At 45.5% G+C, this 27,762-nt stretch overlaps 1 protein-coding gene and 1 non-coding gene across 2 annotated transcripts in view; one reads left to right on the top strand and one right to left on the bottom strand.

Moving 5' to 3' along the window:
- The window catches only part of Epb41l4b (erythrocyte membrane protein band 4.1 like 4B), a 134,725-nt gene that overhangs the window by 68,684 nt on the left and 38,279 nt on the right, over positions 1-27,762 (top strand). The window contains exons 15-16 of the mRNA XM_048783235.1: positions 3,915-3,979; positions 27,002-27,207. Coding sequence (XP_048639192.1) covers positions 3,915-3,979; positions 27,002-27,207 — 271 coding nt within the window. The remainder of the gene's footprint in view (positions 1-3,914; positions 3,980-27,001; positions 27,208-27,762) is intronic.
- Positions 6,847-6,919, bottom strand: Trnaa-ugc. Its single transcript has one exon. It is a non-coding gene; the product is annotated as a tRNA-Ala (tRNA).

The following is a 27,762-nucleotide window of genomic DNA, read 5'->3' on the forward strand; positions in this document are numbered from 1 at the left end:
GGCGAGCATTCTACTGCTAAGCCACGACCCCAGCCCCTTATATTTTTTTATAACTCAGTATTTCACCAAATCATCTGTGAATTGGTCCCCCCACCATTAAAAAAAAAAAAAAAAAAAACTAGCCTCCACTGACTTTTTTTTTTTTTTTAATGGTAAACCCATTAACATCTGTGGAGCAGTGGTTTCTAGAACCTGCTTTGTAAAGCACGGTGCTGGTCTCTCACCCACAGGAGCACAGGTGTGTTTCCACAGTTGATGTTCTGCTCTTCTGCAGGACAGCCAGCCAGGGCCCATGCTGCCTGCCCGCCTGCCTGTCCACCTACGCCAGGAAAGCCTTGGTAGCCTGAGAGATGTGGTCCACAGCGCAGCCTCCTCCTAAGCCCTCTCTGGCCATTCGTAGCCTTCTGTGACCTGATTCTGACTTCTCTGCATTTTATTTCTCACCCCTTCTCATCGTACCCCAAAAGTTCTGCTCACAGGGAGTTGCGTAACTGTCACCCCCAATTCCTTTCCACTCTTCCTCTGCCCATGCTCGTCTGCCTGGAATCCTTTACCTCCTACCTGTTCACTAAACATATGTTTTGAAGAGCAGCTCAGGAGCCCCTTCTTCCTGATCTCCTCAGCTGGAAGCCACCAGCTCTAGCGATTCTCATTCTCCTGCACATTAAAGCAGTCTGGCCAGCGTTTAAAAAATAACCAGTGCTCGGGCCTCACCCCAGAAAGATTGAGCTGAAACTCTAGGGGTAGGAACCAGGCATGGGCAGAGTTTCAGAGTTCCTGAGGAGGTTCTAATGAGCATCCAGGCAGGGGACCCTGGGTGGATGATGTGGTATGTACCTTGCTTCTCAGGTGCTCATTGGTTTCTGCTCAAAAGCAGTATCCCTCTCTGGTGACTTTTAGTTGGAGGCCTTATTTTAGTCATTTTTTTTTTCTGTTGCTCTAACAAAATACCTGATGCTGAGTACTTCATAAATTTAAAAAAAAAAGTACATTTAGCTCATAGTTCTTGAGGTTCAAGAGCATGGCACTGGCTTCTCCTGGGTTCCAGTGAGGACCTTAGGGCAGATGGTACCACAATGGCAAGAGTGTGTGTGGTAGAAGAGATCATCCTGGAGACAGGGAGCCAGGCAAGGCGCAAGGCGGGTGGTGCTTGCTTTTTTTTTTTTTTTTTAAATAACAACTTACTCTCAGTGGAAACTAACCAGGATCCCAGGATATTTACCCTAATCTCCTTCAAGGACAGCATGCCCTCCCCTCGACCCCTGCACCTGATCACCCCCCACTAAGCTCCACCTCTTAAATGCCCCCACGGCCTCATACAGCAACACACCGAGGACCAGGACAGCACATGAACCCCTGGGGGAAAACCACATCAAACCACAGAAGGTCAAGTCTCTCACTCCTGGTGGGTGTGAGTGTCCCCAGGGACACTGTCCTCCCGGGTTGCTGTTCCCTAATCTTAGTCTGGTTGTCAATAGCACAAGTGATGCTACTGTTCTACAAACAATTTCATGTTGGAGTCTTATACTCATCATCCCTTTTCCGGGTCCTTCATTACCATAGAGAACAGTCCCTTACGTGAGGGTGAGACCTCAATGGACATCATCTTCACTAGGTTTCCAAGTTATGTCTCCCAAGAACTTGGTGATTGACTTGCATCCTCGACACCACATTCCCAGTGTGCAGAACCTAGACGTGACTTCTGAGTTTCAGGGAGCAACATGGAAATGGGGCTTGGTAGTAGAAATATTCTGGTTTCCTTCTCTCCCTGCCTTCCTGGGATTCTTGAGTCTCATTCTCAGGCTGTTTTTCTTGTGGGATTGTCAGGTGTGAGCAACTGTTGTAGGGGCAGGGAGAGGTTACCGATGGTGATCAGTGTTTGAAGGAGAGGAAAAGAATAAAAATTAACAAAGTAAAGCAGCCCAGCTTGGCACTCCCCTGCGGGCGTGGGTCCTCCCTGTGCCTTCTCTGCTTGGAGTAACATCCAGGAAGTTTTGGGTTGGCATCAGATCTGCAGAAACTTATCTAGACATTGTTCTCTCCACATCATTGGCAACCACTGGTCCCATGCCAGACTTAGAGGGCCCGTGTTGCTCTATCAAGGTTTGGGAGTAAATTGCCTGGGAAGAGAACATCCTGAGGAGGACTGGCTTGGTGGCCTCAGAATGCTGCACAGAGTTCTCGGGAGGATGGGGTGACAGCATTTATCTGATTCCCAGTACAGCAAGGTCAGCCAACTGCAAAGGAGGGATGGCTGTGTTCTCCGGGAGGACACTATTGGCATTTGAGGAGGGACGGCTCTTCCTTGTTTGGGACTGTCCCTGAAGTTGCAGGATGTTTAGCTGCCTCTTCCTGTGTCATCATGACAAGCAGAAACACATCCATGCATTTCCGTTGTCCCCAGGGGGACATGACTTTCTCAGTTGAGAGGACCATCTGGCTTAACATAAAACAGATTACCAGAGGAGACTGAGGAAGGTTCTGGAATCTCCTTTCTCCAGGTCTGTGGATCAGGTTCCCACCTCTTTCTGATGAATCTGATTTGGTGTGTTTGAAGGCAGAGAAGAGAGTAGGGGATCCAATTGTGGGTTAGTTGTTCTTTTTTGTTGAAGATCCAGGGTGTGGAACCTCATTTGGGGCATGGCTGAGACCACAGCACCTAGAACAGTTTGGCTTTGGGCAAATCATCCAAACCCTATGGGTGTCTGAATCTCCTAAAAGGAAGAGACATGAAGAGATGGCAGCAGGGAGATCCTAGAGCCCTGGTCATCTCTCCAACTCTGCTGCTGAGCTATTTTCTCCAGATTCTTTTTCCCTGCAGCTTGTCCTTTGGGGGATGCAGACTCAGCTTGCTGACAGGCATGTTTGAAGGCAGAAAGAAAGGCTACTGGAATACAGAATAGGCTGGGAGGGCATCTCAGGTCCATGAAAATTGGATGAACGGAATTGCTGAGAATTTTCTGTAACAGAGCAGCCTGCTGCTTATTAACCGAAGCAGCAGGAGAAGGAAGAGGAAGGGAAGAAATAATTAAAAGATTAATGGTGCCAAGATTGTAGTGACTTTAATGTCAGGAGGGCTTAATTTGCCCCATAGCAAGTTTAGCCTTGAGAAACCCCGGGTGTCAGGCTGTGTCTAGGACTGCTGCCCTCTACAGGCCAGATGTGGATAGGCTGCCTGCAACCCATCCAGGCCCGTCTGGGTTCGCCCTGATCACTGTTTTGGGTCTGTTTTCTTCCTCTTGCAATGGATGACTTCCCACCCTCCTCCTTTCCCTTTAGCCATCTCGCCCAGCCTCCCTCCCTGTCTACCTTCGTCCAGTTTTATCAAGATAATAAGTGCTGTGGATTTTTTGTTTGTTTTAGAGTACATTTTAGAAAATTATTTTTAGCATTTATACCAGGAAGAAAGAAATTCACCCACAGCTCTGCTGTCTCACTTCGCATCCCTGTCCAGCCCTTGAGTGTGTGCAGATGTCACCGTCACACACATCATCATCATCATTTGCAGCAGCAACAAAAACTTTCTCTGAAGAGGGAAATTGACTCCTGCTCTCACCTTCTTTCTGTTATCGGGTCCCCTTGGCAGGGAGGAATAGTGCCCATCCTGGGTACCAGAGGACCACCCCCTCCAAGCAGAGGTACTGTGCTTCTGGAGTGGCATCCCAGCACTTCCCAGGAGTCCACCTCTGTAGATGGCGCTTTGAGAACCAGGCTCAGGCTTCCAGTCCCAGCCTTTGACAGTGGGAGAAACCCCATCACCCTGGGAGAGGTCCGCCGCTCCGCCAGGGTTCAGTTACAGTCTTTCTGTCACAGCCCCCTCCGCCCCTGAGCTGGTTGCCATGAAAAAGAAAGTGAATGGAGACCATTGAAATCCAAAGGCCAGTGGGTAATCAAGTGTGGTATTTTGTTTCTAGCCTCAGTACCATCCGAACGTCCACCCCAGCCAGCCCCGGTGGCACCCTCACTCTCCAAATGTCAGGTAAGTGTTGACACTCCCTGAGCTGCTCTTTGGAAAGTTCTCCTTTCTCTTGAAAAGCTCCCACTCTACTTAGTTATGAATTGGAAGTCTGCCGCAGAAGCGGTTCCCGAGGGTTACATTGCCAAGGCAGGGATGAATCATTTGCAAAGCAGTAGAAGCCAGCCACAAGTTTTTGTGAAATAAAAGGGAGTTTTTTTTTTAAACACTCTAACCTCAGATATTTTGGATTTGATTTTATATCAAGATGTTACTTAGATTTTCTAAGTAACATTTTCCTGTTCTAACAATTTGTTTACTTATAATGTGATTAAAACGTGGGGATTGTCATTGTGGGTTTTTTTTTTTTAATTGGATGGGGACAGGGTTTGCTTTTCTGGCAATGGATTCCCCCCACCCCCACCCCCACCCCACCAAACCCAAGGGTCAGTAAACAGTTTCTGTAAAGCATAGTCAATATTTTTGACTGTGGTCATTGTCACTCCCATTGACTCAACTCTGACATTGTTACCTGAAAACAGCCATAGACAAAACATAAGTAAGAGGACATGGCTGTGTCCCCAGTAAAACTTGTTTGCAGAAACAGTGGGATTTGACCTGATGGCTGTTACTTACTGACCCCTGCCCTACCCGCCTGGGCCCTGCCTGGGCCTCCCCCTGAAGAATTGGCACTGCTCTACTGTGTTTATAGTTAGGCCCCAGAGTGTTTTTTAAGGCCAGTTTTGTGAAAATAAATATGCCTCTAAGATTTGCATTTTAGATCAGTCTTAATTAGTGTTTATTTGTCAAGCCCATTCAGGAACAAAGTTTGTGAATTGAGTTTGCTTAAATAGAGTTGTAAGCCTTGCTCCTTGAGAAAAATCAAGTGGTGGAAGTCAATTTGCTTAGACCAAGGCAAATAAAAGTCTTCAGTGGATCTTGTAATGACAACAGTGCAATTTTTTTAAATTATAATCACCTTGATTGATATTCATATAGCTTTTGTAGCAAGTTAGATTAGTGAAGTGATCATTCTTACTCTTTCTGTATTTCAATGGTAGTTTATTTTCCAGACAGAAGAAACAGAAGATTGATTTTTTTTAAAAAGTTATTTTATTAATACTGCTTTTATGAACTTTATATGTAGTATTGTCTGTTTTATTGTAGTAGTTTCCTTAGTTCCACTATTTACAAGGGATTCAACAGAGTCCCTAGCAGGTGGCCCTCCTGAAGGTCGCCTTAGCATCCCCTGGGGGCCTGTTGGGAATGCCTGCTCTCGGCCCCTCCCCAGATCTCCTGCATGGGAATCTCTGGGATGGGTTCCAGCATTTTGTGTATTATCAGCCTTCCCATGAAAAGAGAGTTTTTTAGTCCAGCACTTTTGGCAAATGCCACCGTGGGTGATCACAGATCACCCTGCACATTAGCATGATAGAAGCCTTCCTTGTGGTAAAGGAACCTTCCCACTTCACCTGGCTTCCCAGACTGACCTGGCCATGTGACACCCTTTGAGAAGAGGTGACTGGGCCATAAACAGAACTCTTAACTTGGAAGTTGATAGATGATCCGCATCTGGAGTTTCTAAATTACTGAGTAGCCAGTCCATTCATTTCCGCGTGCCCGCCATCACGTCTGCTGGTCCCCTGCCCGTTTCCTTTGTACCTGTGTTGTCTCACTCTCGTCTCTGAATTCTCTCCCATTCTCCCACTAACCGTTCACTCTGCAAACAAAACAGGCCACCCTTTCAGGATGACAGGTGGCTCTGGAAAGCACCGGCCAGCGGAGAGGACAGCCATTCTGTCCACGCCCAGAACCCGAGGAACGTAGGAGGGACGCACAGTGTGATGTGTCGGGACAAACTCATGACTGCTCTCTGAGACTGAAGCGTCTCACTCCAGGCCCCACCGTGCCGTCACTGCATCCCATGAGAAGGGTCTTGGTGTCACGTGCATGTGTTCCTACAAGTGTCTCTGTGGAACGGTTCTGAGAGCCGTTTTCAGTGTCTGTGTAAATATTTGAAGAGAGCCACGATAGCTGGCCGTGATTTACTGTTGACGGCGTTCTCGACAAAATGAAGGGAGCTGAAGGCTCAGCAATCATTTTTATATTCTGATTTTAAAATCGGAGCTAAAGTCTACGTTTACCCTCTCACTGCTTACCTGATATTCTTTGTTATTTAATTAATGGGACCAATTAAATCAAAAAAGAGGGGGAACATAGCTCAGCCTACACTGGGGTGGGAACAGAGACTGCTAGCGTCCAGCCTGTACCACTGAGTGACCTTGTCTGAGCTGGTTCTCCTTGTTTGGCCCCATTCCCCCATCTAAAAATGAGTTGGACTAAGTGATCTCCAAGATCTTTTCTGACTCTCAAATTCTTTGATTTATGAAAATATAATTTCTTGGAGGTTGAGGACATGCCTTCAAACTAAACGACCTGCTTCTGTTGCCTCAGAAATGCAACAAAGTATATAACTTATTAGATGTTCTGTAAACACAGGGAGACTTTTTGAATTTCAGATCTTAAAGCAGTTCAGCCACTTTGAATTTCAGCCTTAGCACTAATCACAAATGGCATAGCATCCATTTTGATAGCATTTGCTGCTCAAGTGTAAAATAATTTTTAATGTCTTAATCATCGGTGCTGCTCTCTTGCATGATCTTCAGAAGACATCGTTGTGAATACACACTGTCAGGATTCGGGGGTTGGGTTTTACTCTAGACTTCACTCCTTTGAAATGGAACCTGCGGATTGAGACGCACCTGAGGCTCCCATGAAAACATGGGAGATTTTACAGAGGTTGTGCCAAAGCATTTTGTAGCACAGGGAAGGCAGGCCTGGCCCCAGTCTTTCTGTAGAACCAACCAGAAAACCATTTTTTTTTTTTTTTTTGGTGGTGCTGGGGATTGAACCCAGGGCCTTGTGCATGCAAGGCAAGCACTCTACCAACTGAGCTATATCCCCAGCCAGAAAACCATGTGTTGTCTTTTAGGGTGACACTTGAACCAAAATATTTATTTTCCCCATTTCAATTCATGAGTCAAGCATGTTTTAATAGATAGGCCTGAGATATTTTTTCATTAGTGTAATCAGGTGATTATTATGCCACTTTTAAATATGCAGTTGTAATTTGGCTCCCATTTTTAAGCCCCTCAACATATATTGACATCCTTTGAGAGATTTTAATGCTACCATCTGATCTCTTTTGGTGACCACAGTCAATTCAGGAGGAGGGTCTCGGCTGCACACCATGCCCAGTGTGTGGATCACCTATAACCTCTCCCTGGGGTATTTGTTTACAGGTGTATTCCATTTTAGCAGGTGTTTTGATCCTCAGTGTATGTGCTGCGCCCAAATAAATGTGTTCTGAATCTTTTCATCTTACTGATAACATTTTTACAAATGTGTTTCCAAAGAATAAAGATTTTTCTTTCTTTTTCTTTTTTTTTTTTTCCTTTTTTTGAGTCCATCTTCATTTTATCGATTCTTGCTTCTGCCCCAAATTCTCAATGGTGGATGATCTCAGTGATGGGACAGTTGGCTTTTGGCATTCTGAAGGTGAGCATTCAGTTAGGTGGCACGGAGCAAGATCATCCTAGGACAAGACTGCTCTTGGCAAGAGTGGCTCGTCTCTTCTTGCAGACACAGTGGCCGAGGCATTTCAGGGCAACTCTGGTGAAGGTCATAGAACCTGGTCACTGGTGCTGAGCAGAATGAAGTGGTGGCAGTGGGGTCTTCCTACTGACAATCCTATGGTGAGGGTGGGGGTTTGTCTTGGCAACTTTGTTCTTCCTGACTGGAAGACATACAGACCTGGGTCTGTGGCCTCCTGGAGACTGTGTATGCTGTCTAATACCCTCTAATAAATATCTTTCTGCTTAAAGTAACTTGAATGGACTCAGTTGTCTGCAACCAAGAAGTCTAATCAGTATGCATACCTATGACTTCCTAATTGTTCAATGAAGTATACACTTTTTATAGCTTAGGTGACCTTTCTCTATTGCATTTGGCCTCTTTGTTCTTCTTAGCAGCCTCTCCTTCTGTTATCCTATCAAATATTGGTATTTTCCCAGGGTCTTTCCTCTGCCTACTGCTTTTCTCACCGTGGTCTACTGGAATCTTCTTGTTCTGTGTTAAATTTAGAGTGCTGTTGACTCTGAAACTATCCTAGCTCAGATGACGCCTGTGTGTGCCTAAGACTGATTTCAACTTGGAAATCCCATGAATACTTTGAACTCCACATGTCAAAAATCAAACATGTCATCTTTCACCATCTTCCCAAACCTCACAACTTTTCTTTTATCTGAGTTCTCTCATCGTTAGAATCTGTACATCATCTACAACTCTTCTCCCTTTTGCCACCCATGTCCAGGAGGCCCACAGGTCTGCTCAGCTGTGCCTCCTGAGTATTTTGCTTGAGCCCTTCCTCTCTCTTCTTTCCCAGCACTGATCTTGCAGCAGCATCATTCCCCTTGCTGACAGGTGCCGTTGCTGATCTTCCTGTCAAGCTCATTCTCCTGATAACAGTCTCTAGAGGGATCTTTCTGAAACACCACCTGATTGTGCCATTCTGAGGCTGGACATCTGCCCGAGTTCTTCATCATCCATACGATGAAGACCAAAGCTCTCTAAGTTCCTCCGCTCTCTGTGTCTGTCCTGTTGCTCTAGCGGGCCTCCCTCCTCCTCTCATCCTTCTTAAAATCCTACAATACCAAGCTGCTTCCGGTTCCTGGCTTACACCACCCCCTGCTGTTACATCTTTGCCTTTGCAGATGTTGTTCCTTCTACCTAGAGATCTGTCACTTCCCTCTTTTCCCCCAACTGCTGCTCATCTTTTAAATCTCTGCTCGGGTGTCATCTACTCCAGAGACTCTCTTGACAGCCCCCACCTCTGAAAATGAGGTTAATTTCTGTGTTCTATGTTCCACTCCACCTCCCCCTGCCACCCCCAGCTACAGCAACTTCATACTCGCAGCTTTGTGTTAGAGCAGCCTGTTGTTCATCTGCCACCCATGTCCACACCTGAAGTACAAGCTTTGAATCTTAGCTGCTTTTGTTCCCAGTGCCTGACAGATAGTAGGTGTTCAATGAATGTCTGCTCAGCGAATGGATTCTTGCACATTCATTCTGAAGGAAATGTCTAACCAGATAACAGGCAGTGATACGTCACCTCTGAGCCAGTCGGAAACTCTCTGAACAACCTCGTCCATCCTGAGGGCATCACATGTTGAATAGGACGTGGACCACCCTGTTATTTCTGGATTCCAGTTCATCGTCTGAATATTAGTCAATGTGTCAACTGTGTTCTCATTCAAAGCCTTGGTACAGTGTTGAGCGTGGTAGAGGGCAGACAAGCCACCTGACATTGGAAACCCATCAGGTTGACACCAATCCACAGTGATACACGGCATTTAAAGCCAGAGGCAGTGCTTTGTACTCTGTATCACTTCACTTGATTTTTCTGACCACTTTTTGAGGTGGGTGATGTCCTGTTGTCCCTAGTAGGAAAACTCAGACCTGTGGTTTAGCTCAGCAACATGTATATGATATGTCACGCTTCCGGTAAGTGGGGAGTCAGAATTCCAACTCCGAAGCCTGTTCTTATCTAAGCTTTAAGTCTTCATCACCAGTCATTCCATGGTTGTGACCCTGTGGATTGACACCTCAGCAAGTTTACTGGATTATAACGAGGAGTTCACTACACTGAAGTCTGGTCACTAACTAGAGAGCCACCCCTCTACACCAGCAACCTGGTAACCCTGTCCACTTCCACCACATCACCATCATCAGTGGTCTAGCAACTGTCCACACCTTCCCGCACCATGCATGCCCCAGTGGCTAGGGACCTTGTCCATCAGCAGTGATGGCCTAATCTGTCTACCCCCCCACGCGCCCCCTACTGGTCTAGCAGCCCTCCCCACCTCACCACCCTCTAGTCTGATAACCATCTGTGCAGGCATTCCTTCACTAACAGTCCTGTTTTCAAAGGAGCAGAGATTGGGTATTATTTGTTCTTGGTGAACCCCTCCTTATTTGAGATGATCCACTTGTTCCTGAGAATCCGTGATATAATAATCTCTTCTGGAGCCTTAACTTGCCAGCAAAATCAAGCTCAGTATCCTACAACTGATTAAATTAACACTTTACTTTTATGCAATTTGCATTTATAACTGGTCCATCATCCGTTCTCATTTCTGTGATCCCTTGGAACATGCGGCAGTGGGTTGACAGTGCTGTTGGATTTGTGTAATTCACAAGGGTCTGAAGTCTTGAGAGCATGCCACGATAATTACCTTGACCTTCAAAGCCCTCTTACTTGTTTCATTGCTTGGTCTTTCGTTTCCACTAAAAATGGTCCTCCTCAACACTGCAGATGGAAGGAGCATAGTAGGACAGTTCCTTTTGTCTTTCTGGCACTGTCCTTCCAGGGCAGTGACTCCAGCCTTCTGGGTCTGGCTCTGAATACAGCTGATGACAGAGCCTTTTTGTTGCCCTTGACTTTGCAGCTCTTAACCAGCCCTTTAAAATCTGAGCTCATCAAAAAACTCCCTGGGCAGCCATATTGATCCCTTTGGGTCAATATTTCTCAAACTAAGCTCAAAGCCAATTCCCTGACTGACCAGGTCTTCCAAATATTCCAAGTAAATACCTTAAATTGGCCTAGAATAATTTGCTTTCCACCATCTCACAACAGGAGGCCACGGGCAAATGTGAAGGCAAGGCAGAAGAGGGCAGAGAGACCGAAAAAGCAAACTATTGTTAGAAGTCCCTTCACGCAGGAAAAATGGCACATTTTAAGAAGCCCCAGGGGTACCTAAAAGGCAAACAGGAAGTTGACATGCAGCAGGGTCTCTGCTAAAGAAATCAATACTGCAGATTGGCCCACTTTTCCCCAAAACTAGGGAGACCAACAATGACATGGACAGTATATTTAAAATGTCCAGTGCTGGGCCAAGAGTTTGGGGGCAAGATCTGAGAACCTGCATTCTAACGGTCACCCCAAGGGAACCCAGGTGGGCAGAGACAGAATCTTACTCTGAAAAAATGCAGTTTCTTACCTAGTTATGTTGGTCCTCAGTTTAATGGTTCAGTTCTAATTTCCATTAAAGGCAAATTTTTGATTTTTTTTTTTCTTTTTTAGTAGGCACAATGTTAAAATGTAAGTGGATGGGTACTTCATAAGTAGCTAAATCTTCTCAACATAAGTTCGCTCATGTTCACCATCAACCTTCCCCCCAAGTTCATCAAACCATACCTGTGTCATCGTCCGTCTCACTCCAGAGGCAGGACACTAGTGAATTCCAGCCACTGGATAAGGATGGAGCATACCCACCCGCCTGCCTAAGAATCTGTGCCAAGAGTGGCCTCCTGGTGGGGATACAGGAATTTGCAGAATCAAGATGGTGGGATGTTGCAAACCAGATGACAGAAGAACTAGAGTCCACAGTGGGGCGTTCTGGTTTTGTTGGGGGCAAGAGCCCCACAGTGCTCTGCCTAGATAAAATGTAGGCACTTTGAATGTCACACGGTTTGAATCCCAGCTGTGCCACTTACCATCCATGTGACCTTTGGCCAGTTTTTCCTATTTGTCTCATTTTTCTCACCCCCAAAGAGAACATAACAATGCCTTGCTCTTGAGATAATTAAATGATGTGATGTCTGTAAGGTGCTTGGCATGTTGGGTTTGATGCTAGCTGGTAGCAATTTTTAGTGGGTTTTGAGATGTAAAACTTGAGCAGCCCCTGTGGACAGAAACAGGCCAAGGAGAGTCAAAGTCTAGCTCAAGAAACGGTCTATCTCATGGGCTGCTGGGCGGAGATGTGTAGTCTAAGTTTAGCAATGATGGTGTGTGGTTCCGAAGGAAAGGTCACGTGGAAGATGGTTAGCACAGTGCAGAGAGACACATCTCTTTGAAACTGACAAGCTAAGAGCAGAAACACCGTGGGGATCTTTTGAGACGGAATAAAAAGGGAAATAGAAATGATATTTCTGTCTGAGAATCCTAGGAAATAAGTGTCTGGGCACAATGTGGACAATGCTTTCCTATCTGTAAATGGCAGAACTGACATAGGGTGAGGAATTGGTGAGACTGCTGAGAATCCGTTCTGCTTTAACAACTGGGACTCAAAAGTTTGGAGAATTGAAATAGAGTGTCTGCTCGGCTCCCAATTTATCTAATTTAGGATTTCATCTCAGACAAAGCAGAGGAAACTTTGACCTCTTAGGAGACTGAATAGAAAGCAATAAAGAGAACCATTGTGCTTTTTTGCTTTTTTAAAAATAGGTAATACAGTGGTAAAAATTCAAGCAAAAATACTTAAGTTACTTCTCCTTTCCATTTTATTCCTCAGTTCCCCAGTTCTCCCCAGAGGCAAACACTGGTAGCATATCTTCTTGTCAGTCTCATGCTAGCCTGAAAATAAACAAGCACATATATTTATTTAACCAGTTGAGAATGATGGGCATGTACCCTATGTCAACTCCCCAAAATGACAGTCATCTACCCTTCTCATGCATTCTGTTTTTGCACTTGAATCTATAGAATGAATTTCCTAGAAATAGAAACTCTGGGCCAAAAGGTATATGCATATCTGATTTGGACATTGCCTAATGAAATCTCCTCCCAAAGATACCACCTGTCCATACCTGATATACACCCACTATCCTGACAGTACCTCTGTGACCACACAGGGGGCGAGCTGATAGCCTTTTCTAACTTTAAAATTTTTTGATAGTCTGATGGGTAAAAGCCAGAATTTCCATTTTTATTACATTTCTCAATGAGCAAGACGTCACACCTTTTCATCGTTGTGAATGCTATTTGTTGTTTTCTGTTGAACTGTCTGGAACCCATTTTTGCAAGATCAGGCTTCTATCCAGAGGTGGCCCACACCTGTAATCCCAGCCACTTGGGAGGCTGAGGCAGGAAGATCGTGAGTTCAAGGCCAGCCTGGACTACTTAGTGAGGCCCTAAGCAACTAGTGAGATCCTGGGGATGTGGCTCAGTAGTTAAGCGCCCCTGGGTTCAATCCCTGGTATGGAAGTTGGGGGCAGGAGGATGTGGGAGAGGAGATCAGGCCATTGAAGGCTGAAGTCAATTAACTGTGTTATTTCAGCACTGACAATAGTAAAAGAAAGGGGAGGCCAGGAAGAGTTGATCTGTACCACACAGTTTGAAAAGCAGATCTGCAGAAGTTCAGATAACAATCAGTGTGGTTGCACCCTGGAGAGCTTACAAAAGATATAGGCAACATAGAAACAGCAGAGACAAAGGAATTGATTTCTAATATCTGTGTTTCCTTTCCTGTTTGGGAGTTTGTTAAGAACATTCAACCTGAGCTACTTAAATACCCACTCAGACATTGTGAATTTCCCCCCCGCCCCCATACACATTTGACCAAAAAGGGACAGGTTTACTTTTAGCTACAATTAAATTTCTAATATATTCCATCTAAAACCACAGCTGCAACCCAAGACTTGCCCATGATATTAGTGAAAGAAAACCTATAGAATTTAAATTCCAAGACTCTTATCATCTAGGCAATCCACGAAAAAGGGTTAGATAATTAGAGGAACATCCCCGCAGGCTTATATTATAAGAAACCCGAAGAAACCTACCTAATCATCCCCTGCTGAATGGTGGAGGTTTAAACATCCACTGTCTGCAGCTGAGACCTCAGAAGCAGAAGGTGTTGCTATGCTAACCACCCACCCAGCCTCAGCCTCCTTCCCTGGCTGAATAATGGACATTGTGCCCATGTTAAAGGCCACTAAGCCAACAAGTCCTTCAAATTGGGCCCAGTGTCTCGCCTCAGAGGCAAACTAAGGATGTTTATGATAGATGCTTCTGGAAAGCCTACAAGAAATGAAGAACAGAGAGAGAATCATCTGAGATTTTTAAGCACTAATGAACACCAAAATAGATTAATCCTCATCTGTGTCACCTCAGAAACGTGTGTACCCAGTTTTTAGCTCCGGCTCCGCCTCCCACTGGTCTCTTGTGTAATTAGAATGTCTAAAACCTACCGTTACCAGATTATGCCTTTTATTCATCTAACCTGCACTTATTCTAGAATAAATAATGTTGTAATTTCATTCATTGGGAGACTTGGGTGGTGTGTAGGGAGTGGAAAGTCCCCCTCCCATCTCATGTCTGAGTCTCCCATAGCCCAGGGCACAGTGGGGTGAGAAATGGCTGCTCAGAGTGGCTTTATGCTGTAAACAGGTGGTTTTCATGACAGTGAGTATTTTGTCTTACTATTCCTTGAGGGCTCCCATGTAATGCCATTTGGGGATGCACTCCAAGAAGCAGTTAAGGGCAAGTCTGTTCTTGTTGTTTTCCTCCCAAAGAAAAGAGAAATGAATTTTCATTTAAAGCAGGGGCAGGGGAACAGGGCAGTGAGCCACAGAATTGAGAAGCAAACCAAAAAAATCCATGAGAAACCAAGAAGGGACTAGCACCATTAGACTTACTAGTGAATACTGTAAAGGAAAACAACTCTATTTGTGTCCATTTTTTCCTTTTGTAAGGCAAGAAAAAGATTGAATAAAATTCTTAGTCATGAGCCCCTAAAGCAAAAATGAACTTAGGAAATAGGAATTCTCTGGACTCAGATCCTGCAATTGAGCTGAAATTGTTAACATCTAAGGTCTCACCATGAAATCCTACAGAGCCCTCTCCTAGCTTCTTGGCACCCAGGGGCACACACGTGTGCACATACTCATGAAGACAGGGACATGAGAAAGCCATTGTAAAACTCATCAAGGATAAAACATCAAAGCAAAATGGATTTCTAGCAGAAAATGTTCAAGACCTGCTGACCTGCTCGTAGCCGTTCACTGGAATCATTTGATAGCAGTTATGCCCAAGGAAAATTCCAGACCCAAAGGTGAAGACACATGCCCTACTCTGGCTCACACAGGACAGGGATCCAAGTACCATGGAATCATAAAAGCTCTCTTCCCTAAGATGTGGAACGTTGTACTCTACAGTTTGCAGAGACTAATTAATGTAGTTAGGAACAACTAGGGAATTCATGATCAAAGTGAAATTTTTATGAATAGCTACTTGGTAATTATGTAAGGAAAATTAAAATTTAATGCACTAAAACTAACTCATTGAACAGATATTCGCTATGCTTCCACACTGTGCCAAGTACTGGTATGTTAAAAAAAAATGCCACTTTTGGCTTCAGGTTTCAAGGAACTATTAAATAAATCAAAATGATTCCCTATCTAGGGTGAGTCACATGTCACCTATACTGACAATAGCATTAACTCTGAAAGTTGGGCACTTGGAAAATTTATTGAAAAAAATTACAATTTGGAGCTGGTCAAGTGGTGCATACCTGTAACCCCAGCAACTTGGGAAGCTGAAACAGGAGGATCACAAGTTTAAGACCAGCCTCAGCAACTTAGCAAGGCCCTAAACAACTTAGTGAGACCCTGTTTCAAAAACAAAAGCCTGGGGATGTGGCTCAGTAGTAAAGTGTCCTTAGGTTAAATCCTCAGTACAAAAAAAAGAAAAAAAAATTGAGAAAGTTTCCTTCTGCCAACTGGCAGTCTGAATAAAGGGGTCTAAAATATAATTTATTTATTTATTTTCTTTTTTTCTTAGTGCTGAGAATCAAACCCAGGTCCTTATGAATGCTAAGTACAAATATAATTTTGTAATGCAATTTTGACCTTTTTTAGACAAGATAAAATAAGGTAGTCATCTTTCCTTCTAGGCTTTTTTAAAACAAAACTACTTAGTTACTGTAAGAAATCCTCCCTAATTAACTGGCCTAACATTTGTAACATGTCACATTTCTAAAATGTTGATTCAATTTTCTTCTCAAACGCATTATGGAAAAAGTACGGCTTTTCAAATATACATTCTACTTACTGCCTAAGAGTAGGCTTGCATTGAATTCAGTGAGAACTCACAACAATGGGTTGGTCTGTTTAGTTTCTACTAAATTAAAATTGAAGTAAGTGACAGGTATCTTGGAAACCTGGACGAATAGATGCACCATCAGTCTTCTTTCAGTCACACATGGCAGAGACCAAATGATTTCATTATCTCATGCTGTCTTGCCTAGCATATAAATGTCCCAAAGTGCAGGGTCTGGAACTCAGATAAATGAAGTGAGTTATCCAAGGTCACAGCCAAACAGCCCTAAGGCCAAAGCTAAGTGCCAGCTATCAGTCGCGTGTCATCATTAGACTTCTTCCATCCCCCATGGCAAAGCCGTATCACTTGGCACCTAAGAGAGCTCAGGGCTCTAGGGTCCAGTTTCCTAGGTTCGAGTCCCAGCTCTGCCATTTACTAGCTTTGTAATGTTGGGAAAGTTTTTTAGTCTTTCTGTGCCTGTTTCCTTATCTATAAAATAAGGATGATTGTCCTTTCTTCAGATGGTTGTTGGAGATTAATGGCACAGTGCTGAGCACTTGAAAATGTTAGCTTTTCGTTTTTTTCCCTCTGTGAGTATTTAAAGAGGATGATTAATGCGCTGGTGTTTGGTCAGGAGGTATTATTCTGGCTGAAACCATCTGTTATAATGGTGCTTCAGTAGATTCTGCTAAGAGATGCTCAGTTGGAGAGCAACAGTCCAGGTGAAGGAGCTGAATAGGGACCAGTGGTACTTCCCAAATTTTTCTGGTCCTTGGCACAAATAGAAGGTGATCTATTTGGATAGCACTTTGGGGGGAGCAGGCAAGAAGACTGAGGCCCCAGCTCCCCAGATCTTTGCCACTGACTCCAAGGATGGGGAGAATGCATGCTTGCCGCAGTCTGGCTGGGCACAATCAGGAGCCACTTGTCAAAAGAAACTAACTTTATTTTTAGAACCACACACGCCAAACAAAACAGCCTCTCAGGAAAAACCCTCAGAGCCTCAACTGCCACCACCGGCTTTCCACAAGCCTCTCTCTCCCACACAAGCTTCTCTCCACCTCCCACAATCCTCCTGCTCTTGAGGCCGATTGGCTGGGTCACGTGGGCGGAGCCAAAAAAGTCCCCCAATGAGCAGCTCTGTGGTCTGAAAGGGCAGGGAAACAGCCCAATGAGCATCACCGCAGAGGAGCCAATCAACTAGATGTTGCTGGGGCCGCTGTGAGCCAATCATCAGCTGCCACATGCTTACGGCCCTTCTAGGGCCCGTCCTGTGGGAAGCTCTGTGGAGATCTCTATCAGCCACTCCCTCATACTTTAGTTCTAATGAAGCATGTGAAATGGCCCCCGTTTGGCTTCACGCTAACAAGGGAACCAGTTTGTCCCAGTCAGGCTTCTTTGGAATCTGCTTGGAGTGTGCCATCTGGGTGCTGCTGTGTGGACTGTGCATAGATGCTGATTCTACCTCCAGGACCCTGCCGTGGAGTGGAAACACAGGAAGGACTTGGTGACACAGAAAAGAATATACAAGGAATAATTAATGGGAAGAAAGAACTTCGAGTACAGGCAGCACGTGATCCATGCACAGTGGGCCATCAGGACCTGAGGCGGGGCACCTTGGAAGGAGGATGTTCATGGTGCTCACCTGAGAGAGACGTCAGGCTCTACCTGTGGGAGACGTCTCGGCTACCGGACATCAGCGTTCTGTTAGAGGCAGGGCATCTGCGGGTTTCTTGGTCTGCTTCGCTGACAGGTTGGTTGTTGGGAGGTGGAACAAGCACAGCAGGGATTGCTGTTCATTCTGGTCAGCAAGGAAGAGGAGGTGAGAAAAGCCTGCGTGGCAAGATCCCTGGAAGGAGATGACCCTGATGTCTTGGAATCATTCATATGACATGAGTAGAAGTCAGGGTTTAATCCTGCCTGTTTTCTAACCTTGAGAAAAACCAGATTTCAAAGTGTCAAGAAAAAGACCTAAAAAGGTAGGATTTTTCACATGGGCTGAGAATAGAGCACCGATGATCTCAAACAGAAAGGCTTTGAGGGCCTTTTAGACAAACCCACAATTTGAAACAGTATTTGAAAGAGTGGGAAGGTGGAACATATAAAAAACAAGGGCACAAGCCAGGCACAGTGACACATGCCTGTCATTCCAGCCACTGGGGAAGCTGAGGTAGGAAGACCACAAATTTGAGGCCAGCCTCAGAAATTTAGCAAGACCCTGTCTCAAAATTAAAACATACACACACATATTAAAAGGGCTGGGGGTATAGCTCAGTGATAGAGCACCCCTGGGTTCAATCCCCAGTACCACAAAAAGGTAGGAGCAGAATGCATAGGAATTAAGGGAAAAAAACTTTAAAGTTGAATAGATGCACACTTTGGAGCAAAAAGGTGAAAATGTAATACAGAGCCATTTTTTGGAGGATGGCATAGAAAATTAACAAGACATGGATAGAATTACTCAACTTCTGGGTTTTTTTTTTTTTTCTTCTTTTCAACAAGGACTGTACTAACTGCAGAAGGCAAAGGGAATGAAAAGAAGGGAACTGAGGTCTCAGATAAGGGAGTCAGGAGATATTTTACTGCTTTATAATTAGTTCAAGTCTGTAAGCTCAGAAAAGTGCCTGCTCAAATCTGAGAAATAGCGCACTTGTTGCTGAGTCAGCATTCTGTGTCCTTTGAAAAGACACGTGGTCCCAGGGAAATGCCAGCAGAGCAGACAGGCCGTGCGATGATCTCTGAAAACTTTACCGGTAAGCTTAATGGTGATTGTGAGGGAAGGTAGAGTCTTTTTTAAGCACCTAGAAAGGGAAGTAGTGCCTAGCAAGATAGTGCAGAAAAGGACCATCTACCCTGAGTAATGGAGTTTGTCAGGATCCACATTCCACTTCAAAGAGTCTGCAAACTCCTAATGAAGACAGGACAAGTGATATTCCATATTATTCTGGAGGCTTTACCAATGCAATAAGCTAAGAAAACAAGGAATAATTAATGGGAAGAAAGAATAAAATTTATGTGTGACTCTCTTCCTGAAATCCAAATGAAATCCTTCTAATAAGAGAATCCAACAAAGTAGCCAGAAACACTAATATCCTAAAGTCAGTAGCTTTGTAAATCTAATCACAAAATTAAGGGAAATATATCAGTTAATGACATTTCATTTTCAATTGTCAAAACTGAAAAACACCAGGCAAAGAAGTTAATTAGATTTGTACCATACCTTAATGAAAAGGTTAAACATTCTGACTGAAGGACTTTTTTTTTTTTAACCAGGGATTGAACCCAGGGGTGCTTAACCACTGAGCCACATCCCCAGCCCTTTTCTATTTTTTACTTTGAGACAGGGTCTCACACTAAGTTGCTCAGGGCCTCACTAAGTTGCTGAGGCTGGCTTTGAACTGGCCATCCTCCTGCCTCAGCCTCCCAAGCTACTGGGATTATAGGTGTGCACCACTGAGCCCAGCTAACTGAAGGACTTTTAAAAAGATATGAGATGGAGAAAAAAATATCATGTTCCTTATAAGCACGTTCTTTCAAATTAATCCATAGTATTTCATTCTTCAAGTCAGAACTCCAGTAGGATTTTTTTTTTGGTAGTAAATTATATTCTAAAGTAATCAGAAGGACTGAATATATAATGGTAACCAAGAGGAGAAAAAGCAGAAGGAAAAAGGATTTGTGCTGTTGCATATAAAATGTGCATTAAAGGTAATTAAGATAAACTGATACTGGTTTAGCAGCCGATAAATAGATCATTGAGAGAGTGAAGAATTCCAGAAATAGAAACTGATTTATATTGCATATCTGTCATGGGCAATCAGGAAACTGAAACTATACTAGGCATTTCTTACAGAGGGAATTGAACACAGGGAATTGGTTATATAAGGGTTGAATGAAATAAGAAGTTGGATTGGGCAGTAAAGCAACCCAGAAATGAGCAACAACTAGAGCTTGCTTATCCTTCCTAGGCTAGAGGGACAAAGGGAGGTGCCAGTGTTCCGGCACCCAGAGGTCAGAGCCACAAGAATCCTGTCTAGTGGGCTTGGAGCCACTAGAGGACCTATAGCCGATGCTACAGACATCACAGAGGATGACCCTGACTTAGGTCCTTTTCCACACTCCATACCCTGCGGTGCTCCCTTAGCCAGTCCTGCAGAAGCCAGAGGGAGGGAGCCGGGGAAGTGCAGGTCCTGGGAAGCAGAGTAAGTCAGGGGGAGAACAGGGAAAGGAGCCTTTAGAAAAGTGACCAGCACAGTGAAGATGGCAGGTCAAGTTCATGGGGCAAGGATGAGCTAATCCTTTGGGGATGTTGAAACAATTGGTTCTTCATATCAGGAGGAGAGTCAGAACTTCATAAGTCACACATGAATTCTCAAGGAACTCAATCCCAGTGTTAAAAGTGAAGTGACAACAGTAGGAAGCTCATTCTGCCCATGTTAAACCCTGGAAAGTCCCCTCACCAACGAATGCACAGTCAGTTCCAAGCTTCAGCACTTGGGATAATCTCTGCCTGGGACAACCAGCCCACTCTTATCCTTCAGGACATCATCTGCTTCACACATCACGACCCTGGAAGTCTTCCTCTTTGGCTCTTCTCCTGTTTACTCTTATCAGAGCAGCTGTGAGCTCCTTAAGGACCAAGACAAAGTCTCATGATACAACGCCAGGCACTTCAATGTTTATCCAGTGCACTGAGATTTAATTCTGTTTGCAGCCTGACCACTATTAGTTGAGCACCTGCTATGTGCTCTGCATTTTTCTACTAGTGGAGGACACAGAAGCATGTGATGTGACAGTATCTCTTCCTACAGAGCTCACTGTATGGATGGGAAGACAAGGTGCATGCGCCAGGATGTCTCAGCCGGTGGGTTCTGAGAAGGACTTGGATTTTCCTGATGAGTGCATTTGCTGCCTGAAATAGAAGCTGGGACAGATGGGAAGGTGCAGCAGATGGGCAGCACTTGGGGCAGTGAGCAGAGAGGTGGGAGTCCTGGACCGTGTCCCAGGCTCAGCCAGTTACCCGCTGTATGACCTGCTCACCTCACTCCCCATGGTGGGCCCATATGCAAAATGAGGAGGGTGGACAGGACAGCAGTTCTCCGCCCTGGCCACAGGTTGGACTCACAGATGGGTGGCTGTGTAATTGGTCTGGGTAAGGCCTGAGCACTGATTTTTTTTTTCCTCTTTTCAAAATCTTCCCTGGTGATTTTCTAATTCCGCTGTATTGAGGAATAATATTACATGCATACAGTTTACCAATTTAAATTGTACAGTTCCCTGGTTTTTCATATTTTTACAAAGTTGTGCAACCACGGCTGAAATCTAATTTTGGAACATATTCATTACTTCTAAAAGAAACTCAGGCCCATTAGCAGTGACTCACTCATTTCCTCCACCCTCCCCAGACCTCCATAACCACTCATCTATCTACCGCCCCAGACTTGCCTCTTCTAAATGTTTCATGTAAATGGAATCATGTGGCCTTTTGTGTCGGGCCTCTTTCACGTAGCTTAATGTTTTCAAGGTTCATTCATGTGTAGCATAGATGGCTATTTCATGCCTTTTTATCAACTAGATAATTTTCCATCATATGGAGGTGGCACATTTTGCTTATCCATTCTTCAGTCGATGAACACATAGGTATGTGGGTTGTTTCTCCCTTTGGGCAATTATGAATAATGCCGTGAATATTTGGGTCCAAGTTTTTGGTTTTGTTCTTTTTTTTTTTTCCTTTAGTACTGGGAGTTGAAGCCAGAGGTGCTCTACCACTGATCTACATTCCCAGTCCTTATTTTTTATTTTAACACAGAGTCTCACTAAGTTTCCCAGGCTGGCCTGAAATTGTGATCCTCTTGCCTCAGCTTCCCAAGTTGCTGGGATTACAGACATGTGCCCCAGTTTCAGCTCATGTACAAGTTTTTGCATGGACATATTTCTCTTGGGCATATATCTAGGAATGGGATTGATGGGTCATCTGGTATCTCTTTGAGGAACTGCCAGATTATTTTCCAAACTGGCTACACCATTTTGGATTCCCTCCAGTAAGTGAATAGGGGTTTTCCTACTAGTGATTTTAACATTCATCCAGAGTTTAAAACCACCAAACTGGTGGATATCCAAGGGGGTCCATTTCTGAAATTCTGGGATTTCTTATTCAGGGTTAGATTCCCCAGGGCTGCTCTCCAGAGCCCATGTCACCCAGAGGCTTGGCTGACTATAAAGTATATGATTGACTTCTCAGAGCACCTGGAACACTTATCTTGTTTTCAAGAGAAAGCCTTGTTTTTGTATCCCAGCTTGAGACCCTCCCCCTATCTTGGTTTCCCTAATTCCGGGAGGCAGTGCATTTTGATAGAGCACCATGTTTTGGGCAGGCTGGGATCCCAGAGACCAGGATGGGAGAGGCTCTAGTTGGAAGCATGTATGGGATTAAGTAGGTCAGCAAGAACCTCTCAACCAGCCGGTTCTGTAGAGCTGTGCCTTCCCCAATACAGTCAATGACGTCCCCTAGGACACTGGCCCACTGGGAACACCAGCTTCTCCAGAGTTGGAGACAGAATGAGAGCTGGGTCTTCCCCTGAGAAAAGGCAAGAGAATAAATTATATAAGGTTCAGTACTCCCTTGCAGTTCTAACAGGCCACATTATTCATCTTTGCTAAGCTCCAGTGTCAAATGAGGCAACAGCAGCGTCCCCGCAGGATGGTGTGGAAGTTGAGGTGCTTAGCACAGGACAGGCACATAGCACATAACAGCCCCCATCTTCCACCACGGTCCCTTCCCCTGTCAGCTCAGGGAAGCAGAGGCCAAAGCCTACATATCCCACCTTTGCCACCCACTCTGAAGCCACGATCTGTGACCTCCTTTCCAGAATGTCAGAGCCTCATGAGCCTGTCTCTGGTGATGGTGGACATGGAGCTGGCAATCTCCTGAGCCTTAGCCAACATCCCTGAGGCTCATGGGCTGCTACATGCTCTTGGACCTTCTAGGGTGGGCTTGACCTTCTCTTCAGACTGTATGAACAGGCAGACGCACAACGTCATGGCCACTCAATTACACCATGGTCTATGTGAATGGCAACTCGAGGAGTTTCGATGAGTCCATGAGAAATTTCCTTAATGGACCCACAGCCCCTTGAGACTCCATGTTAGGTATCTTAGGATGTTCCTCCATATGTATGAGCTGAGGACACTCTCAGGTCACTAACTGTTTAGGAACCTTTGCTCTTCCAGACACACTTAGCCTGACCACATTTCTGGGTCCAGCCTCAGGCAGCTTCCGACACTCATCTGTTCCTCTTTCCATTTCTCTCTTTCTGAGTCTACCCCCTAGAGTTGCAGTAAGAGGAAAGTCACCCATGCACCTTTGACTTGAAACGTTATTAAATGCAGTTTCTTACCCCCTGCACTTTACTATTTGACCCTTTGGTCTGAGTTTCCTTGAAATGAAAAGGCACGCACTTTTAACTTGGAAAGACAAGTATGTGACACCGAGGTGCTCTTCCAAGTCCTTGACAGGCATCACTAATCAATCACAGCACTCTCCTCCTGAGCTGGGCATAATCCCAGAATCCCTCTGCATCTTGTACTCCAGGCAGAGGGTGAGGATCAATCGGAGCTGGCATCAGAAGTGGTGTCTATTTGCCATCTTTCTGAAACGCTTAGTCAAAGCTTTCCAACTCCACTTCCAGCCCTGAACGTGTGCCAGATCTCTGCGACAAGACATCTTTTCCTTTGGGCGTTCATTCTCACACTCACTATAACTCATTTGAAGCTCAAGCATGTCAAAGTAGCCCTCATCCGCCACCTTTTTTTTTTTCCTATTAATGACATGCCATGTGCCTGGTCTTCGAGGCTAAAAAATATTTAGGGTGTCCTCACCCCTCCCTGTCTCCATGTTCTCTTTCTCAAATCCAGCCAGTACCCATATCCTGTCCCTCTCTTCCTCTCAGTGTGTCTCTGATCTGTCCCCCTGCCTAGACCATGGCACTGCCCACTCAGACCTTTAATGGGCTGGCAGTGGCCCAGAAAGAAGGGCAGAGGCGAGATGAGCCTGAAGTCCTTCAGGGCAAAGGGCATTTTCTGTCTTCTGAGCTCCCATTCTCTGTACCTCTCTCTTGAGGGTAAATATTATTTTTCAACATAATTAGGAGACAGGAAAATAATGTTAGTAGGATTTGGACTCCACGGAGCTGTCGTCCAATCCCAGCTCTCCAACTTCTTTGGTCCATCCTCTCCCCCTCCCCCCTCCCTCCACCCACCCTTGGTTCCTTCTCTCCTCTCTTCCTTTCTCCAAGACTTGTGGAGCACTACTGCGTGTCCAGCAAAGGCCTCTACACCTATCACGTGTGCTGTTTTACATAAAACAGGTAGCCCGGTACCTGGGATGTGGCTGGTACTAGATAGATAATTGGGAGAAAGAGTGATTCTCAGATCTGGAAGTTTGCCAGAAGTCGCCTAACCTGCCTCATGTTACAGATGGGGGAAGTGGGGTCCCGCGCGAGCAGCCACCCAGGGGTTCCCCTGCCAGGTTGAGGCAGGACCAAGACTCAGGCCCATGTATTCCAGCTCCACCTCGTGCTCCTTTTTCTGTCCCATTCCTGCTTCCACGGGAGGGTGGATACCCTGGACCTTTCAGGTTGGAAAGAGATGGGGGATGGAGCATGACCCCCAAAGCCAAACCACATCATTGTCCACATCCTTAAGGGCACACACTCAATGTAGGATTGTGCTTGAGCTAAGTCTTCAGGGGACAGTTGGGGTACATCAGAAACCCAGCTCTCATGGCAGTGTGGGGGACCACCGGTGCCATTTCTGCTGGGAACCTCCTACCTCTGCAGCAGAGGTCTCCTCCTTCCCCCAGTGACCCAAGGTGACAGGCCTGCAAGCCTGCTCACACCCTGTCTGAATATCCCAGACAGCAGCCCACGGACTTTCCACCAGGCATCACTGCCCTGATGGTGGCCTGGCCCCTTCTCTCTTCCTAACTAGCCCCCTTGTCTTCTTAGTCTTGACCCCTGCTGTTCTCCTCCTCACTCCCTCTTCTCTCTCTCTCTCTCTCTCTCTCTCACACACACACACACACACACACACACACACACACACAGAGCAAAACAAAGAACCCAACACCAGCACCAATTGATAACGTGGTTTATAAATGGGAGAAACACAGCCACCTCAATCAGTGCATTTTCTGAACCTTGTCATTGAAAAGGTTCGTGGTAGTAGGGGTTTCAGGTGTGCAGGATCTAGGCACTCAAATAATACCATTACTTATTCTTGCTCCATCTGCCTTTAACCTCTGCTCATCATTTCTCCCTTCATTGACCTCATTCCCACAGATACTTCTGCTTTATGTCCAGGGATGATGGTCATAAGAAGCCTCAGTGTACATCATCCTTATGGTCATGGCTAGTGTGTTCTCTACACTGTGGGCACAGAGCCTTAGGTCCACAGTACTTTATAAGCTCACAAATAGGTTTTAATTTCTTTTAAAATAGAAATAAACTTTTAGTTGGAGAAAATGTTTAACATACTTTTATATGAACATTGCCATGAAATACAATTTTTTAATTTTTTTTTATAAAGAAGGGACAAAAGGCAGAAGTGCTTAGGGCCCAGAGAAGTCACCAAAAGGCCCTGCTTGACTCTCACAAAGAGAGAGAGAGAGACCCTGTCTTTCGGATTTTGTATGTTAAATTTTAGGGTCAACTCTAATGGTCTCTGATTGGGTCACACCCCAGAACTAGGATGGAAGATTCCAGCTGGACAGGCTGGAATCAAGTCTCAGGCCCAACCCTGAGGGGGAAAGACCCCATGAAGAATGGGGTCTCCTGTAAGAAAGAGGATTCCATTTCAGAAATGGCCCCTAAAGCTTTACCGTCTCCCCCTGGATGTTCCCTCCCTTGTGACACCTTCCCCTCTGCAAAGGAGTTAACTGTCTCTACTTCTGCTCTCCCAACTTCTGCTGTTGGTGTAGTATGATCGCAAGTTCCTGAAATACAGAGTTGCAGGGTACTTGGACCGTGAGCCCCTTGAAGGCAGAGAGAAGGTAGTGGGCGCTGGAATCTGGACAGCAGAAGGCGGGGTGAGCCCGCCTGGCAGTGTGAGGCGGGATCACAGCTCAGCCAGCTCTTAATGGAAATCTTTCCAAAGGAAGGGGCATCTCAGCCTGTTGAGAGATGAGGGATGCTCAGGATGGAAGGGGTTAGTGTGTAGAAGGGACGTTGCTAGAGATGGGGCTGCAAGAGGAGGGGGCAAGGTTCCTGGAGGCCACGAGTGCTGTGTAAAGTAGTGTGCATCCTCTCCTGCCAGCCTAGCTCTTAACGAGTCCCCAGACAGTTCCAGCAGCCCTGGAGTCCTGGGGAACTTTGCATCTGCAGGGAAGGTCTGTGGGGTTCCTTGGATTTCCAAGGGGGATTTCTGTCCTGAAAGGGTGAAGATGAGATGTATTCCAGCTCCCCCAGGAAGAGCATCCTCCTCTGGAAGATAATTAGAATACCATTCTGGAAACTTCTCTGTGGGGGAGGGACTGAAGGAGGGAGTCTAGGGTGGGAGAGAATCTTGTCCAGGAGTCTAGGTGGGGGATGAAGGGGCTTTGAACAGGAAAATATTGGTAAACACAGAGAGGAGCCATTGGAATCAAAAAGTGTGACAATATTGGGCTTTCAATGTGCTGGGCAGGGTGGAGAGGAACTTCTAGTTTGTAACATGATCTTCTAGGATCATTTAACATTTTATTATAGTTGTCATGTCTTCCATTTAGAGAATGCCTCTAAAATATAGCAATGTTTTCATTCCATTTCAAAATTAAGAATTTTTTTAAAAAAATATTTTTAGCTGTAGATGGACACAATAGCTTTATTTATTTATTTTTATGGGGTGCTAAGAGTCGAACCCAGTGCCTTATACGTGCCAGGCAAGCACGCTGCCATTGAGCTACCACCCCAGGATCCAAATCAAGAATTTTTTAAGGTCCAAGGAAGAAGGTCTCTGATCTATGCAGATTTCCACCTCGCCCTCCATACAATGCCCATGACCTCCCATTTTAAGCAGGAATCTTATGTGTTGAACCCGTTCTCTTTGGTATTTGACGCTTAAAGATCATCTTTCGAAACCTACCGGATGATCAAGATGTTTTGCTTTTCTAAATCCTGACTCTGTCGCCACCACAGCTACCCGCTCCCCTCCCCGGTGCTCAGCCCCTCGGACCGGCTGCCCTTTGGCATCGAGGAGAACGGGGGCACCCCGTTCCCCCCCAAGGCTTCAGGATGGCATCACCGCCAACACCAGCACCACTCCAACTACGGCCTGTCACTGACCCTGGAGAACAAGGAGGGGCCCTTGAGGTCCCCGAACTCCAGCAGCAAGTCCCTCACAAGTGAGTTGGGGGAGGAGGGGGACTCCTGCTGGCAGGAGTGGCTTCTCTAGCAGCTCAAGGCAGACCCTTCCCAGGCAACACGGGAGGTGATGCTATGCTGGTTACTGGGTTTGGATGGGGACAGAGAAGAGCCTGATGCCTTTAGGTAGGGGCACTTGGGAGTCATAGTCTCCAGTGTCATTACAGGGTAGCCATTGTCCCCAGTCCTCTGCGGATACAGTATCCAGCCCTGGCTCAAGCAATAGGAAGGAGAAAGAGGGCAGGGAGGTGGTGGCTGGAAATTGCCACTGTCCTAATTCCAGGGAAACCTGTCCTGCCCACTTTCTGACATGGGACTTCTGAGAACAAGGTGGTGTCAGGTGGACCACTGATGCGGGTCCCCATCAGAACTCCGTTAGTAATACAACGACAGAGTGAGGTTCTCTCTCTCCCATCTAATCTTAACCCGCAGGCTTGGGTTTTGTATGTCTGCTGTTTTATTTTTATTTTTTTTTTTAGAAATTGTCTTTTATTTTAGCAAGGAATTTGCCTCTGGTGAACTGGGGGAAAGGACTG

Source organism: Marmota marmota, unplaced genomic scaffold (genome assembly GCF_001458135.2).
Source record: "Marmota marmota marmota unplaced genomic scaffold, marMar, whole genome shotgun sequence".
Taxonomy (NCBI): Eukaryota; Metazoa; Chordata; class Mammalia; order Rodentia; family Sciuridae; genus Marmota; species Marmota marmota.